The 17,967-nt window shown below is 31.9% G+C and overlaps 1 protein-coding gene across 3 annotated transcripts in view; it reads left to right on the forward strand.

The window, feature by feature from the left end:
• LOC124364206 (peroxisomal (S)-2-hydroxy-acid oxidase GLO3) overlaps positions 1 to 13,754 on the forward strand; it is a 17,345-nt gene extending 3,591 nt beyond the window's left edge. For all 3 annotated transcript variants that reach the window (XM_046819519.1, XM_046819517.1, XM_046819518.1), the window contains exons 2-10: positions 2,674 to 2,820; positions 4,554 to 4,705; positions 6,864 to 6,984; positions 7,649 to 7,783; positions 8,215 to 8,346; positions 9,005 to 9,137; positions 10,594 to 10,710; positions 11,408 to 11,519; positions 13,281 to 13,754. In XM_046819519.1, the coding sequence (XP_046675475.1) occupies positions 2,681 to 2,820; positions 4,554 to 4,705; positions 6,864 to 6,984; positions 7,649 to 7,783; positions 8,215 to 8,346; positions 9,005 to 9,137; positions 10,594 to 10,710; positions 11,408 to 11,519; positions 13,281 to 13,348 (1,110 nt within the window). In that variant the 5' untranslated portion in view covers positions 2,674 to 2,680 and the 3' untranslated portion in view covers positions 13,349 to 13,754. The remainder of the gene's footprint in view (positions 1 to 2,673; positions 2,821 to 4,553; positions 4,706 to 6,863; positions 6,985 to 7,648; positions 7,784 to 8,214; positions 8,347 to 9,004; positions 9,138 to 10,593; positions 10,711 to 11,407; positions 11,520 to 13,280) is intronic.
• The last annotated feature ends 4,213 nt before the right edge of the window (positions 13,755 to 17,967 follow it).

Consider the following 17,967-nt stretch of genomic DNA (forward strand, 5'->3'; position numbering starts at 1 on the left):
ATTGAAGTTAAAACAGAACTAGACATTTTATTAATAAGGTAAAAAACGTATATCCTGGTGCTTACAACAAATTAGGTACAAATGTGTTCATTTCTTTCATCACAGTTGGTAATTAATTAAATATACACTGATGAAAAATTTTACAAACATAATATTTTTAACTTTAGGGGGACCTAAGTATAAGGTGTAAATATTTTCATTCAAAATTAATTCTAAAATTTTTTGATAATGGAATAGTTTCTTTTGTGTGACGTGTGAGAATGTAATATAAACAACTGACCAGATCATGTGCATTTATAAATAGGTTAAATAGATACAATTATTTTAAAAATGTAGACTACCATCAGTTTACTTAATTTTTTACCACAATATGATGTCTCTCCTGAGTGCCTGAAATTATTTGGCACCGACTGGTTAATGCTAACATCATGTCATGTTTCGTATTGTATTGGATAATTAAAAAAAAATATTTTTGCTATTGTTATTAATGTTGTATATCAATTGATGTAAACACTTCAGTCAATGAATGATGTCACGTGATGTCAATTTTTCAATCAAGTCAAATCATGTTATTGCCGTAAGACTTCCACAGTGTCTAGATGACCAAGTCAAAAGTACATGCAACAGTGTGCTATTCTAAAGACTGAATAAAATAAAAATAATACAGAGGTCCAACTGTAGCATTTACAACAACATTATAAAAGCTTAATGGCTTGAGACAGTTTTTTTTAGTTCTTTTTGTTTTTTTTTCAGCGGGCTGCATTAAAACTAGTCAGAAGAAGGCATTAACAATTGTAAAAAGCAACAAGGTTGTAATGAAATGTATGAATTTTACAAAAGTCTCCAATAAATATAAAAATCAACAATAGTTATAAAATTCTTCAATAAATATAAAAGTCAAAGACAAATATGCAATTTAACAATCAATATATAACATTATATAAAATATATAAAATTTAACAATCAATATATAAAATTGTAAATATAAAATTACATACAAAGACCTAAAATTTTGTAGTGATGCTTGACTATAACAAATTTAGGATTATTTTCTCAGTCTGTTAACATTTATGCATGATTATTCTTGTATTTTGCTGTCCGAAGACAAGAACAACTACAATACCTCATAATATTTTATTGCAGTAGTTGTTGCACGTCAAAAATCTGTAATGAAATGTTGGAAATGAACTTTAAACAAAAAAATGTTTAGTGACTTTAACCCTTTGGTACTCATAAATGATGCAGCCATAGTTATAGAAACACTTATTCATAACATAAAGTCGACACAAGCTGTAAAAACTGAAAGCTAAAATGTAATTGTTTTACAGACTGTCATTTACAATTATATGGAGTACAAGTATACACTATCTACAACATACACTATGTGTATTTTTTATGTTCTCTAAAATCTGTTAACTAATTAAAATTATTACTGGATTAATGAACTAATCCAATCCACATTTCATCTCTTTGGTTGAATTTCCATTCTAAAAAAGAAAACGGTTTTCCTCGTGATTCAATTCAAAATCTATTTATTTACATGGTGCACCGAAGGCGGTCACCTGAGGAATACCACATGTTTTAATTTAGTAGATTGTAGAGATATATCAGTACTACTGAAGAATAAAAAAAGTTAAAGTGGTACATACATATTAAATGCGAATACACTTTCCAATTTGGTTTTAATATGTCTTATTCAATGTTGCAACACATGTATGTACAGAGGAAGTTATGAGAATGTTATATTTTTCATTGGTGAACAGTAGAATGGAATATGGAATATTTTGCTGGAGTGGAACCTTTGAAACAAATTTAAAGCCTCTTTTAATCATAAAAAAAAGAAATTAATTTGATAGAAGTTAAAAGAAAATGTTAACACGAGTTATCTCATCCATTATTTATAAGTTTACCAATTTTTCCAGTAACATATTTGTTTGTATATAAGGTTTTAAAAATGTTTTTTTTTCACTAGTGGTAATTTGCCTGTATTAATTAATATCTACAAAAATAAATTAAGGCAAAAAGACAAAATAGAAGTTCTTAAACCCAATTTAACCATTTTTAGAAAAAGCTACTGTTTTTGGGACCAAAAATGTTTAATACAATACCAAAAGAAATATGTGATTAAAAAAGTATACACATTTTTTAAAACTATTGAAATTATGGCTATTAAGTAAACAAAACATAAATTTTCTTCTGCATATTATTAGTTAAAACGTTTTATTTGGATCAGAGTTACACATAAGTATAGATTTAGAAGTAATGCAGACATTTGATAAATGGGAGTTATTCTAATCAAAATTAATTTATAATATAAAATAATAAAACAACATTCTATCTGAGCTATCACGAATTTAATTTAACATGAAGGAACCTCTGCACAGGCTTTGCCTTTAGAGGCCCTATACATTTATAAAAGTATGTTTAATTAAAATATTGGTTAGTATGATCATATAAGTAAAATGTTTCCTTTTTGTTCATTTTAGTTTATTTTTATGTAAGATTCCTCATGCAAGTGGTATATTGAAATGTGTGTTAAGTGCTAAATACAGTTAATGTGATTCTTAAATTATTACTTTAAAATTCTTGTAACTTTTTAAAAATATGTAAGTTACATAACACTTTTATGAATAAAGATATTCTTATTTTATATGCCTTTTGTATTGTTTCCAGTGAGAAAATGTCCAAAGGACCGATGTGTAATGTGTCCGATTATGAAGAGTTTGCTCTGTCAGTGCTGCCCAAGTCCACGGCCGACTACTACAAGAGTGGGGCGGAGAATGAGTATTCATTAAACCAGAATCGGCAGGCTTTCCAGAGGTATGTACAATGGTGACCTGGATGATTATTTATGGAGACATAATGGATGGATTCGTAGAAATGTACATAAAATCACTAAGTAGATGTATCTCAAAACTATTAAGCCGAACTCGAAGATTTTATTTTTGTGTGTTTTCTATTATGATAGGAAATAAATCAGAAATCAGAAATTCTTTATTCATAATCATCAAGATTAGAATACATGTCAAGTTTAAAGACAAAAAATATCTTCTTCCTCATGAGTTGGGTCTTCATGCATTGTCCCTCCAATTGAAGAACTCTTCCATGCTGTAGAAGGGTCTTTCCTGGAGCCAGGTCCGGAGTTCCTTCTTCAGGTTCTGTGGGCTGTTAGTCTTCAAGTCTTCAGGCAGTGTGTTATATATCTTGATTCCAGCATAAGATGATTTTTTTTGCATAGGTGGCTGTTCTGTGTGCCGGAAGGTGGAAGTTGCCTGCATGTCTTGTGTTGTGTCCATGCAGACCTCTATGCCTTGTTAGGTCTCTAGTAACACAAAAGAGAACCGTTTCCAATATGTAAATGGAAATAACTGTAAGAATCTTCAAATCCTTGAATGTATTTCTACAACTTTCTCTTGGGCCTTGACCAGTCATTATTCTGAGAGCCCTCTTTTGCAATTTCAGTAGGCGCTGCAGGTTGGCATTTGAAGTTCCCCCCAAACAACTATTCCATATTGTAGGTGGCTTTGGAAAAGGGCATGGTATGCTATTTTTGAAGCTTCTGGTGAACTGACTGCTGAGGTTCTTTTTATGGCAAATATGGCAGAGCTTAGTTTTTTGCACAGATTGTCTACATGATTTTTCCATGATAAATCACTATCAAGTGTTACACCTAGGTGTTTCAGCATGTTTACATTCTGAAGATCAGGGAGTGCTGTTGAGTCCTTTCTATTTCTTCCAAAATACATCTGTTTAGTTTTATTTTGATTAAAAACAAGGTCATTACTCATGCAGTATTGTTGTGCCATGTTGACAGATATGTATGTGTCAATTTCCAAATGTTCGTTATTATTACTGGCTAATAAGAGCACAGTGTCATCAGCATACATAATTGTTTCACTGTATGGTGTCATGTACTTTGGTAGGTCATTTGTAAATAAAATAAATAGTACTGGCCCTAAGACTGATCCTTGTGGTACGCCTCTTCTTGTTGGTATTGGATCTGATCGCTCAGTACTTGTTAATATATATATATATATATATATATATATATATATATATATATAATAATAATAATAAAAAGTTATTTAACAATATTAAAATAAACAATTATTACAAAATACAGTGTTTGTTAATGTTTCATGAAGTAATTTGTCAATAAACACATATAAAAGAACTATAAAACATTTTTGTTCATAAATGAAATTTTAATAAGCATATGTAAATGAAAATTCGTGTCAAAAATTTGTTTTCTATAAAAACCAAATAAGGCTATTTTAATGTGTGGGGGATGTATAGGAATGAACATTACTTCTTAAGCTGCACTTAAAAAGATGGTGGGTTGCTGATTTGTATTATCATTAATAGTACATATATAGTTCTCAAAATCATGTTTTTTTGGATATAGCCAAATTAAACTTCTGACTTCTACAATCAATTTTGCTCTCTCCTTGACGTCATTAATGTAAATTAACGATTCCATTAGTCATAAAACTATAAGTAATAGTAGTAGCCAGATTGGAAATATGTAGTGAAAATTTAAAAAAACATTTCAGGTTGCGTTTGCGTCCGCGTATGCTGGTGGATGTGTCGCAACTGTCATGCAGCACCAAAGTGTTTGGGGAGGAGGTCGCCATACCCATCGGGATCGCTCCGACTGCGATGCAAAAAATGGCACATCCCTCCGGAGAGTGTGCTAATGCTAAAGGTACAATATTTTCTTAGTTGAATGTTAAGAAAGAGGATGCAATCAATATACACTTTTCTCAAATGGGTTATGATTGTTGAAATGGGTGTTCATTTCTAATTTTTGTTAAAAGTTGGATATGGTCTTCAAAAAGTCTTATTTGATCAAAATGTGTACCACTTGCATCTAGATTAGGATTTGAGGGTAGGGTTTATTAACTCAATTATTACACTCAACTAAGATTTAAAAAAGAGTTTTTCGGTTGATCTTGGATCTTAATAAGAATTTGATTGAAATTGGATCAAAGTTCACTGAAGAACAATTCCAATCTAAAAAATAATCCAAATTTAAATAAAATTATGATTAAAAATTGTCATATATTGGTAGCAAAACAGTTTTTCACTACTCACATTATGAAGGAAATAGAATTTTGCCTTCACAATTCTTTCATTGTCAAACTTTAAACAAAGAATACACATTACTGTATATCTATATCATACTATTCCAATTACTATAATGGACTTTGTTATTCTATAATTTGTTTGATACCAAATCTGACTAGATATCTCTATATCTTTGACTAATACTATCTCTATCATTGTTGCTCTATCTGAAACATGGCTGTCATATGACCATATTCTTTCAGTCTTCCAGATAAATACAATGCTTATACAGTTGTATCATTGAAAATGTTTATACCTTGTGGATAATCGTTTGTTTTAAAAGATATATTTAAAATAACTTGTTCAATAGTAACTTAAGTCAATAACCTGGTAGAAGTGTAAAAATTATCAATAGTTGGATTTCAATACAAAACTACTCTTAGCGTACTGAGAACCTGGTCTAGTTTGCGGGTCTAGTGTTTTTGAGTGATGATGAGAGGATCATGTATGTCCTTGGAAGTTCTGTATCATGTATGTCCTTGGAAGACTTGTATCGTACAAGTCCTTTTTGAACCAGCAGGGGTCACCTCTGGGTGGTTTATACCTTCCAGTTGAACCCACCACTGGGCACAGCAAAAACCGACGTGTCACTTAAATCTGGGCAACCTTATGGATGTCCAGGAGCGGCACATCACTAACTGCAAATGTTGAAATTCTGGGGTGCAAGAGTAATTCGATAGGTCTAGTCTACTGTGGGAGATGACTGTTGGAGTTGGTGTAGTTCGTTCCTTAAGTGTCAAAGGTTCTTGCTAGCCTCTAGACATAAGGGTGTGCCACCCCTGCCTGCTTTGACTGGAGAGGCTGGTTTAGAGGTGACTTCCTCTTCTTCCGAGGGGACATGACTTGAGATTAGTGCCCTAAATCTTTCCTCATGGATCACAATAGGATATGGCCCCTACCCCAAACCTTACCCATCCAGGATATCCTGTCACTCTAGAAGCATAGCAAAGGTCCTTATAGGACTATGTGCAATTTCAAAGCTTGTCCTAAGATTAAAAAAAAAAAATTCGTTGGAAATTTGTATCATTGATTCAAGCAGAGTACAGTATCTCATATAATATTTCATTTTTCTGTTTTTTTGATGTGCACTTCACACTTTTTTGTAGTTTATATTACTTGATTAATCCTATTACATTATCATATAAAGAATAACACCTTTTGTTCAGCTAGAACTTTTAAAGTTGTGTATTAATTATCAATTTTGTATAATAACTTCCATTTTGAGCGCTGATATAGTTTTTTTTAACATGATGTTCATATACTGGAACCAAAAATCAGGTATTCTTCAATTTTAAAGAAATATTTGTTAATTTTTATAAATAGATGATTTTTAACATTTAGCCTAGTCATTGTTAAAGTAATGTACAATAATCTGATGTGTGACATATTAAAACTATTATCTTTTTATTGTGTTGGAGTGAGAAAATAAATTTTTTTCTTTCTTTCATGCGTGTCCTTGGAAGTTCGTATCATGTATGTTCTTGGATGTTCGTATCATGTATGTCTTTGGATGTTCATATCATGTATGTCTTTGAAAGTTCGTATCATGTATGTTCTTGGATGTTCGTATCATGTATGTCCTTGATGTTTCATGTATGTCTTTGGAAGTTTGTATCATGTATGTTCTTGGATGTTTGTATCATGTATGTTCTTGGAAGATCGTATCATGCATGTCCTTGGAAGTTTGTCAGGTGGCTTTATAGTAATTTTTATTTAGCTTGAGGAGTTTGTTGCAGCGGCTGGTGCCATGGGTACCATCTTCACCCTGTCCACTATCTCTACAAGCAGCATAGAGGAGGTGGCTGAGGCAGCTCCTGATACTGTCAAATGGTTTCAGTTGTACATCTACAAGGACAGGTCTGTAATACTATAACGTCACATATGTTCTTGTATACTATGTACGTATGATGAGTACGTTTGTATACGAGTGTTTAGCTCAGATCCATTTCACCTTCTGCTTAGTGCAGCGTGTGAAACCTGAGACCTGAAACTTATAGACGTAGCTATGATGGGAAAGGTTGATTCAATTGAATTTTGAATTTAGCTCCAGTTCACTTTCCTTTTAGTGCAGCATCTGGAATCTGATAATTATAAACCTGATGAGACAATGAGAATACCTCTTCATCTAGATTACACTATATTTTTAAATATTGTAGTCTAGGTGTCTCTGATGTCGAAAAAATGTAAAGAGTTTGTTTTCAGGTTCTTTGTCACCGACTTTTTTTTATCTCTTTGGGACCAATATGACTCCAGATTCCACATGCTGCACTAAAAAGAATGTGAACTGGGGCTAAAGTCAACATTCAAATTGAATCACCCCTTTCCACCAAAGCTACATTGCGGAGTTGGATGGTTGTTTTGACTTCTGTAAGTCTCATTAACAAGTCACATATGTCGGTGACCATCATGAGATTACACATCTGATAGTGAGTTAGGCTAATTGGAAAGTGAATGAATCAGTTAAATATCACATACCCCATTTGCTAATATACCGAATAAATTTTTAAGCTTCATGTTTCAGGGAAGTAACAAAAAAACTTGTCCAAAGAGCAGAAAGAAGTGGATTCAAAGCACTCGTACTTACTGTTGATGCACCAATTTTTGGAATCAGATACGCAGATGAGAGAAATAGATTTAGTCTTCCTCCACATTTAAGGTAATTTATATTCGTTTTACATGTATAAGTGTAAAACCTAGAGCTATTTCTATTATTGTTTTGTTATTTTGTTTCTAATAAGACAGAAACACAGAACTGTTTGTTGTGTGGTGAACTGTTATAATACAGTTATATAGTATTTAATCGTAAAAAGTAAGGGCTCTGTGGTGTAATGGTAGCACATTCACCCGGCAAGTGAGAGATCCGGGTTTGAGTCCCTGCAGAGCAAGTACTTTTTGTGATTCAATGTTTATTGAAAAATTAAATAAGGCTATTGCCATTTATACAAATTTTATATATATATATATTTGTATAATTTGCATATGTAAAATGTAAACTAAGTTAAAATATTTGCAGCTAAGAATATTTTTTTGAGACTGATTAGTTATTATTTCAATATTTATTGTTTTGTTGCTGTATTTTTTTACCAGGCTTGCCAACTTTTCTGACGACAAGGCAACCAAAGTTACAGAGGCAAGAGATGACCAGTCAAGTTTAAACGCGTATGTGTTCTCGTTACTGGACCAAAAACTGACCTGGAAAGATATCAAGTGGCTGAAAAGGTACGAAATAAATAATTATGTGGATATTGTAATAAATAATAGTATACATCAATGATGCGACAATATTAGTGTTTAGTGGAAAAATTAATCTTATATTCACCGAACTATGAATAGTTGTTAATTATAATTTTGTTATCATATTTCCATAGAGGAATTGTGCTTAACCTCATAGTAACACCCAAGCCAAGAAGAGTGAAATTTAGCCCCTAGAACAAAGATTATCTTTTCAAAACTTTATGTGTGTGTTTGCATGTGAACACTTTACAATATATACTCTATCATGATTTTCATAAAATATGGCACTCAAGCTTCTTATTATGTACTACCTTGAATTTATTTGTCAATCCAACAAGGGCGAGAGTTTTTGACCTGGCCTTTTTTGTGGTGATAAAAATTTAATTGCATTACATTTCAAAACAACTACTTCTTTTTTACAGCCTAACAAAACTTGATTGGAATCATTATTGCTTGTTATCATGAAGTTTTGAGCATTTCTATCAATCACATTTTATTACTTCTAATTTACAAAGCATGTTGTTGATTTTATGGCATTTTCTATCAGTTCCACTAGTGTTTCTGATTTGCAAGACTTGCTGTTGGATTTATCAAAATGTCAATGTATGCAGTGTGTTAAGCGGAAATTTCCATTTGCCAATAGCATCACAAGGTTACCAATCGTGCTGAAGGGGATACTTACAGCTGAAGATGCAATCATAGCAGCTGACCTGGGCGTAGAAGCGATACAGGTGTCCAACCATGGAGCTCGGCAGTTGGACACTGTTCCTGCTGCGGTAAGTTCATATCTCCAAAATGGTTACTTCTCATTCATAAATACGTTCCATGTACGTTGTTGTTTACGTTACTTCTCATTGGTAAATACGTTCCATGTACGTTGTTGTTTACGTTACTTCTCATTCATAAATACGTTCCATGTACGTTGTTGTATACGTTACTTCTCATTCATAAATACGTTCCTCGTACGTTGTTGTTTACATTACTTCTCATTGGTAAATACGTTCCATGTACGTTGTTGTTTACGTTACTTCTCATTGGTAAATACGTTCCTTGTACGTTGTTGTTTACGTTACTTCTCATTAGTAAATATGCTCCCTCTCACTATAGTGGCTGTTCCGTGGAAAATTGGAAGGAAGTGACCCCAAACCTTCTACATAACCGGAATACTGCAACAACTAGAAATGGTGCAAAATAATTTTTCTTTTAACTAAAATTGAGGATTTTGCAGCGTCCTGCTCTTACAGGGTGAGTTCTTTACTGGATACATCCCTGTAAAAGTCGAACAGTGCAAGGTGTCATAATTGTGTCTGGTACGAGGTGACTGTAGATTGGAGCACAACTTTTAGGGGCCATGGCTACAACAATAGCCATCTTGAAATCAGCCAACTTGGATTTAGTAGAATTTTTCATATGCGAAGGAGATCATATGGCACATCTTGATGAACTGACTCATTCCCAAGAATCAGATGTTAAGTCTGCTTTAAGACATCTTAATTTGTGTAGCAGTTTTGGCTTCTTTGTTTGAAGTTAGTTATTGACGATGGAAGGTTTGACAGGATAACAGGATTTCTGACTTTTGCCATCATTATATGTTACATAAGATAAAAAAAAACTGCTTTAAGGATTGGAATCTACACTCTTTGTCAGATGGGAGAGGTATTAGTATATACAAAAATAAAGATCAGAAAGAAGGAAAGAAGGGAAAGAAAAGGGTTTAAACACTCAAAAGCTGCTTGGAGTCTAGTCCAGGCATTGTCACTGTAGAGAATGCAAGTTCCGAGCAGAAATCATGAGTACGAGAAACGCAATCACACATCACACCAGCACAGATGAAAGGATACTAGCACGAAAATCGATGTCAGCTCTTCCTTTGGGACCGCGTCAAAGTATATATATATATAAAAAAAAAATAGTTGTTCATCATATTTTTGTATTCTGCTTTCTTAATTATCCTATTTAAATTTATTCAAGAATATTATGTATTGTTTTAAAATTGTATAAATAGTGATTACTATCCACACAGCAAAGTTTAGACTCAAGAGACTTTTTTACTTTCTTAATTTTTGTTGCAAACCCAATTGATATAGGCTAAGTTTAAACGATTTGAAGTGAACTGAATCTCAAAAGTCTAACTACAGTTCCTACTCAGAACATAAACATTCACAAGGTTCTCATAGTTTCTATATCTTGAGATCATTTTTATAAATTGTAAGTGATCATTGTAATTTTCAGATTGAAGCCTTACCGGAAATTGTGAAAGCTGTAGGTGACAGATGTGAGATTTTCTTTGACGGAGGTGTGAGAAGTGGCACTGATGTTTTTAAAGCTGTCGCTTTGGGTGCAAAAATGGTATGTGAGATAGTTCTTTTTTTATTAATATGCAATTCAGCACAATATTCTTGCATGTTTGATAAAAGTTCTGACTGAAAAAAATGAACCGCTTTGTACTATTTTGATTTATTTGCAGAAAACCATTGATGTAATTTATTTTTTTTTGTCATAACCTCATTAAAATGATGTATTCATTTTGATTACTCCAAAAATTACTGTTATAAACGTGGCAAATTTGTGTGCTCTGAAAGATATATTAATTGTACAAAAAACAAAAAACTGAAACTGAATAATATTCCTGGTTCTCATTTTGAAAATGACTGAAAATAGTGTGCAAAAAAATCATTATTTAGAATTTCAAAAATAATTAATTTTTCAGGGTTTTGAGCTCATAGTTAGCCATTGGTAATGCCTTTCATCGGTGTATATAAGGGTGGGGCTTGAGCCCCCCCCAAAATTTTGAATGTGGAACATTAAAATTCACAACCAGAAGTTTGGTTTAAGCTAGAACACATTTATGAGGTCTTACAGGTCAACAGTTTCTCGAGTCCCTATTTTTGGAGGGTATTTGATAGGTACCTCCTTAACTACCAATGTGTCAGCTCCCAAAATGACTTTTCTATATGCCAGTGATGACTGTTACGGTTTAATCATTAGATACCTGCTGTTCATACCTACAAATTCTAATCCAATATTCTGTGTTCTCTCTGTGAAGGTATTTGTTGGTAGACCTGCTCTGTGGGGTCTAGCACACAGTGGACAACAGGGTGTGGAGCACATTTTAAAAATCCTCAAAAAAGAACTCATAACGTCAATGACTCTTACAGGTAATTAACGTGTTACATATGATACGTTAGAATTGTGACGTAAACGTCGTATCTTGTTTGACATGCTCAAACAAGAACGTAGCAAGGAAAAATTTTGGGTGTACAGACAACTGATATTTTCCCGTAGTGGACAGAAAGTAAAGCCCCATTTTGTTCTTTAAAAAAAAGTTCTTGACCTATTTCTTTGTTCAGAACGATCTTTCAGCTGTACATGTCAGTAATACTGAACTATTTAAATAATATTATAATAGTTTATTAAAAAAGTAATAAAAAAATTTAAGATTTAATGGGTCTGTATCCTTGGACCCTGTAATCCTTGGGGTCCCCCGCTGGCTATGTCCTTATGTTTAAAGTGACTGACAAAGAATATTTTCAAAAGTGTACTACTTAAGCAAAATATCAACATACGGTAATTATCTTTAAAAATAACAAAATTGTTCTCTTTAACATAGGTTAAATTAAAATTTAAAATTCCTCTTTTAATAAAGGATTGGACTATGAGACTTTTCATAAGAGTAAAGATTATATAAGTGGTACTAATTTTCTCAGATCATTCTTATAAGGAGTTTATATGTACTGAAATGTTTCTTTGTTTGATTTTCTTAAACAGTGTGTTTCCTATTATTTGTTTTGCACTTATTTATGACAGAGGGCTCTAATTTTGTATAAGATGAGATTCAACATTTTTTAATTTATTTTATTAACCCATTTTTGTCCGAGCATAATGTCTTTGCTCTGTCAAACAGAGTATACATCTCTTTCTTTGACAGATTTCTGATTGTTTTATTAAACACTAGCTGTTTCCCGCGGCTTTGCACACTTTTCGTAAGCTTTGCCCTTGTATGTGAAGTTCTGGTTTAATTGAATTATATTTACAACGCCGATGTAGAGTTTGCCTTGTTGCCACGATCAAGAAAATATGTTTATGTTTATAGCCATTGTGCACGTACATGTACTTTATTATAAAGTGGTCTAACACTCAAACTTTAAGTTTAATCAGAAATGTATCTTAAAGACAAATATACATAATAACTTAGCGCCTTCAAATAGTGTTTGGCTATGTAATATACGTCACTGTCTCGTAATTGCAGTTTATAATGTGCAGGCGCTTTGAAACCTTTTATCTTTTGCAGCGCCCCCTCGTGGTGAGTTACATCAATGGGCATAGCTTATAAACCTTCTCTGTGGAAAAATACGTTTACATACAAATTTTCATAATGGTCTGTCTAATATTTTTGCGATTCTATAAAGGACAAACACACAAACATTCATTTATATATATATATATATATATATATATATATATATATATATATAGATTTAGATGTTGTTAATAAACTGTTGTATTCTTAAGGACTAACTGTTATCATCCCTTACTAAACATGCATCGAGGAAGGTTATAATAACTGTCTGTTTTTTATTTGAGAATCAAAACTGAAACTACTATAACTCAAACTGTTTGCTAATTATTACATTTTTTAACATTAAATCACTATTTTATAAAGGTATTTTATCCTTTATACGTGTACGTTTTTTTGTAATACATTTTTTAAATGTGTCCATTACTGGTAGAAAAATAATTAACTCTGGAATATTTGAAACCTAGCAGTGTAATTATGATAATTATCACCTGGATTGATTAACACTGTTAATTGCTTTAGGCACAAACAGGCAGAGCAATTAACTACAAACGAATAACTAATTATACTCTGATTTGATTGGAAAGTGCTGCGATTTTAATGATTACCTTATTTTTTTCAGGTTGCACTTCATTAGCTACCATATCGAAATCTATGGTAGTGCACGAAAACTACTACAGCCGTCTGTGATCATCTTCGTCTCATCCAGCAATCGTTCAGTGGAATTACAGTTATTTTTATTTAAATTATAGGAATATATGATAGAATTTTCTATGAAAAATAAAGTTTTCTTGTATGTATACTAGGGTAAGTTGAGATAAAATGAATCTCAAGTTTCATTTTATTAGTTAGTTATAAAACGATCTGAAAGATTTATAATTCTCTCGAGTCATATTTTTTGTTATTAAAGACTCATATTAATAGTTATAGGGTTCTCAAAGTCTACTTAGTTGTAGTGTTACTATTTGTTATCTAATGTAATAAAATTAAAATTTATTGTTTTAAACAAATACATTTTTCTACTGTGTAAATAAACATATTTGAAATTTTTAAAGATATTATGTATACTGTATTTGAAATAAAACATTTTTATATATTGTATTGTTCTTATTTAAGTATTCAATCACTGGAATAATCTATTCTTGTCGCTTTTTCTTTCGCTTTCGTTGAATTTGCACTACAAAACCACATTTCCTTGACCACGGATCTTAGCTTGCTGAAAAGCTTCCTTTGTTTTGCTAATTTAGCTTGCACCAGTTGTAGTTGTAGGGCTTAGATATAATGACTGCAGGGTTTTAACCCCTGTTTGATGTCTCCTTTTTGACCTATGGAATGGGAGGGATGTCAAATGGGTCCGTTTTCTTTAAATGTGAAGGTAGAAGAATGAACCACCTGTGGAGTTGAAGATGTTGATGGTTTGTTAAGGTCAGCACCAACTGAAACTGTGGAAGTCTGAAGATCTAACATAGAAGAAGGTGGAGGAGTATTCTACAGAATGTTGAAGCCATTGGATAAATAGGTTAGTTTGGATCCATCCTGAGGGATGAGTCTTGAAGATCACGTTTTTAGCTGTTCAGTCACGTTTTTTCTTAGAAAAATCACTAAAGGTGGTACATAAGAACTATTAGCATTCATATGCACAACAATCATTATGAGGACTCACCGTTCTCTGGATTTTAAAGCTGTTATTTACTTTTTGCCCTTAAGGGTTATTACCTTAGCTACTTTTGATTAGAATATGATAATTCCGCTTTCTTCCATATTATAAATTTTATCTGGGGTGAACTTTTCTTTTTCATAAACTTCATCTAAAATATTCTAGAATGTCTCTGTGTTTTCTTTGCTAAACTCAAGAGTACTGCTGTAAGAAGTTGCAGAAGGCTTCCTCTCAGACAGTTTTGCCTTGAGTTGAAGAGAAAACGTAATCCGTTTCTTCCCAGCCATCTTATTTATGTTATGTTATTTCTCTCTGCTAATGGTACAGCCATTCTCTAAAATTCAGCTCAAGTAAGCCCAAAAAAGAAGCTTCTATTGTTAGAAAACTGTTTTATTTTTGCTTAGGTTTACAAAATAATTATATAATATGAGTTACCGGTACTTAATAAATTTCATGACCTAAATCTAATACCGTACTCAAAACTTATTATTCATATCCAATGAAACGTAATATTACTAAAACTCACTAAAATCATTTGTTCGGAGTTTTATTTGCTCTACAAAGTGCATTTATTTATTTAAGGTTGCCCAGTATCCGTATGGTGTAAGGACTGATATGAATGGTGTTGGGACTGATATGAATGGTGTTAGAATGGTAGGAATGGTGTCAAGATGATATGAAAGGACTTCAAATGAATGGCCCTGACGTAAGCATGTAAATTTGTATAAAATAAAAATAAAGAGAAATAAATCGGTAATCTATGGTGACATATTATAACATACATCCCAGAACATCATTTTGTTTGATTTAGCTCTTGGAAGTGTATACATAATATGAAAATACTTTAATATTATACAAAAACGAAAGAGTGATTCAAATTCCTCTGCTCTTTGCGTGTATAAAGCATTTTCGGAGCATTTCACTGCTATAAAAAAAATTAAAGCATACGTTATCAACATGTCATTACTTGTTAAGAGGCATATGGATCTTTTCGTTAATTACCTTTATTTATACAGTAGTATAACAGCGAACGATAATATTATAAAGCTTGAGATGGCACCTAGCGCTACCTATGAGGTATAAACGTAACTTACTGCCATTCACGCGCGCTGTCTTGTGGGCAATTCTGAAACTTTTTCTTTCTGAGCGGCTACTGAGAGAACTTTGTCTGACAATTCCATCTGTGGACTAAAGTTAATTGTTTTAAACCTTTCCAAGATTTTTTAGATCAATGCTTCAAATGTGATAAAAATTGCACATGACATGCCATATTTAAATGTGCTTCACTCAGATCGATCCTAAACCAATTTAAGATCCATTGAATGTAACAGATCTGACACAGGTAACCTCAAACTACTTCATGAAAAGTTGATCGTACATATTTCGTATACAGGTTTAGTTATTAATGTAATACTCCATCCAATGTATAAATGCTGAATGCGACATTAATTTCATAATAAAGGAGGGTACATCCACAATATATACAGGGTGTTTACAAACTTCTGTGAGTGATAGTACACACAATTTCAAACAAAAAAATGTCATATATAAACATAGGTCGAGAAATGTCTCGTTTAGCCACTAGCTGCCATTTTGTGTTTTTTTTATTAAAAATTTACTATCTCTAGAACTTGTAAAGCTACAGATAACCAAACTTCGTATATGGATAGTAATCCATAAGAAAATAATAAAATAAAATAATGGTGTGATTTACTTTAATACTAACAAAATGGCGCTTGTTGAAATGTTTAAAGTAAAATAACAAAAACACGAGTATAGTTATAAAAAATGCACTATAAACCAAACTGTTTATTACTTATTATAAAAATTCTAACGGTACCTTTTGTGACGAAATCCGTGAATGCTTAAGCGAGCATGAGTAGTTTACAGGTATTCTTACACACGCTGGGAGCAACAGACATTTAATAATTGAAAGGTATCTGCTGTTTTGGAGGTTGTAACATTTTTTTTACATATTTATTTTTATATATTACCTGATTTTAAATTTCGTGTCTGTTTTCAGGACTTCCGTTTCAATGTTGGAAAAATATTTTCTTCCCATTTAAACCACGTAGCTGTGACTTATGAATATAAACTAACTCTTGGAAAAATACGTTGATTAAATAACAATTCTGCATAAACCTTAGAAATGTACTCTCAGCATAACAGATTTTAACGTGAAAATACTTATTTTAATACGAGTATTATATTTGTAGTAAATTATATAGTGTGTATTGTTACATAGCCCATGTATAATTTCATGTGCATTCTAATCTGCTGAAATGGGCGCAAAACTAACCAATAAAAATATAAACTTTACACTATTTTAAAATCAAAATCAACGGATTTCAAAAACTAAAGAACCCTAAGGTAAAAATATTTATTATTTGAAAAATGCAATTAAATTACTTTTATGATAATGGAGATACAATACCTGTATTTTTTATTCATACCTTCTTGGAGGACACTACCAAGAAGTCCCAAGAAGTGTATTGTATTTTTATCTTATACATAAAAATATAATATAGCAGTTAATGTAATTGTACATTCACTTCATAATGGTTAATGCAGTGTACTTATCAAAATCCAACTATACAATTGGTTATCACTATAATGTAAAATGTTAAACCAGGTAAATATTCCCTTTTAATTTTAAATTTAGAAATACTGCAATAAGGGGGAAATGTCTATATAAAGTATCATTTTGGTATTAATTGTATGATACATATATTTCTTACAATTTGGCGCCGAATGTTTTGGAGTCAGATTTGATTGTTCGTTTCCTCAAATTAAAATAATTTTCAACATTTAAATCCTTGATTTTTAGTAATTTTGTATTACAAATTTTATTATTTTGAGTGTGTTGTATGCAAATATTTGTTGTTGTAATACCCAAATGCATTTTGAAGTAAATGAATTAACTAATGAAGTTTACAGGATCATACGATCAAATTATTACTGGCACAGCAGCATAATATTAATTTGTTTGGAACAGTTTAATTTTGATTTTACAGTATTACGATAAAAGTCATAGGTTTTAAATTCTGTGTTAATTAATCCAGCCAAAATATATATTGATTTGCGATAAGTATTCTCCTTATAGTAAACTCTTGTTTTAGTACACTGGTTGTCCGCTAGGTGGCAGGCGCTGCAGTAAAACCACTATTGCCAGTTGCAAGTGTGTTCGCAGTGCATATCACCCATAATATCTTGATAATTTCCTACATTCGTACAACATGTGTCTCATACTGTATTTGCGACACTAAAACAACCAAAATTATATAACACGTAATGGCATTGTTTCGTTGGCACCTAAAATAATAACACCATCTTCTCCAAGGAAACATGGAACAAATTATACAAGCTTTATGACAATTGGCAACACTGACTTCGATGCAATATAACCTATTAATTTATTGTATTATAAATAACAAGTACGTCGCTTAGGTTAATTTTAGTAGAAGTCTAAATGCATTATAGTGGAAAAATGGCAAATGATATATTTGCATCTATAGCCTACTATCATACAAGTAAATACAGTGATAGTTATATCGTTAAATCAACGAGATATATTCAGTAAACTGATATGTGCAACTTGGAATAGCCTACACTGTATAGTTCAATATATTATATCATGTGTGGTTGTATTAAA

This window comes from Homalodisca vitripennis, chromosome 6 (genome assembly GCF_021130785.1).
Source record: "Homalodisca vitripennis isolate AUS2020 chromosome 6, UT_GWSS_2.1, whole genome shotgun sequence".
Taxonomy (NCBI): domain Eukaryota; kingdom Metazoa; phylum Arthropoda; class Insecta; order Hemiptera; family Cicadellidae; genus Homalodisca; species Homalodisca vitripennis.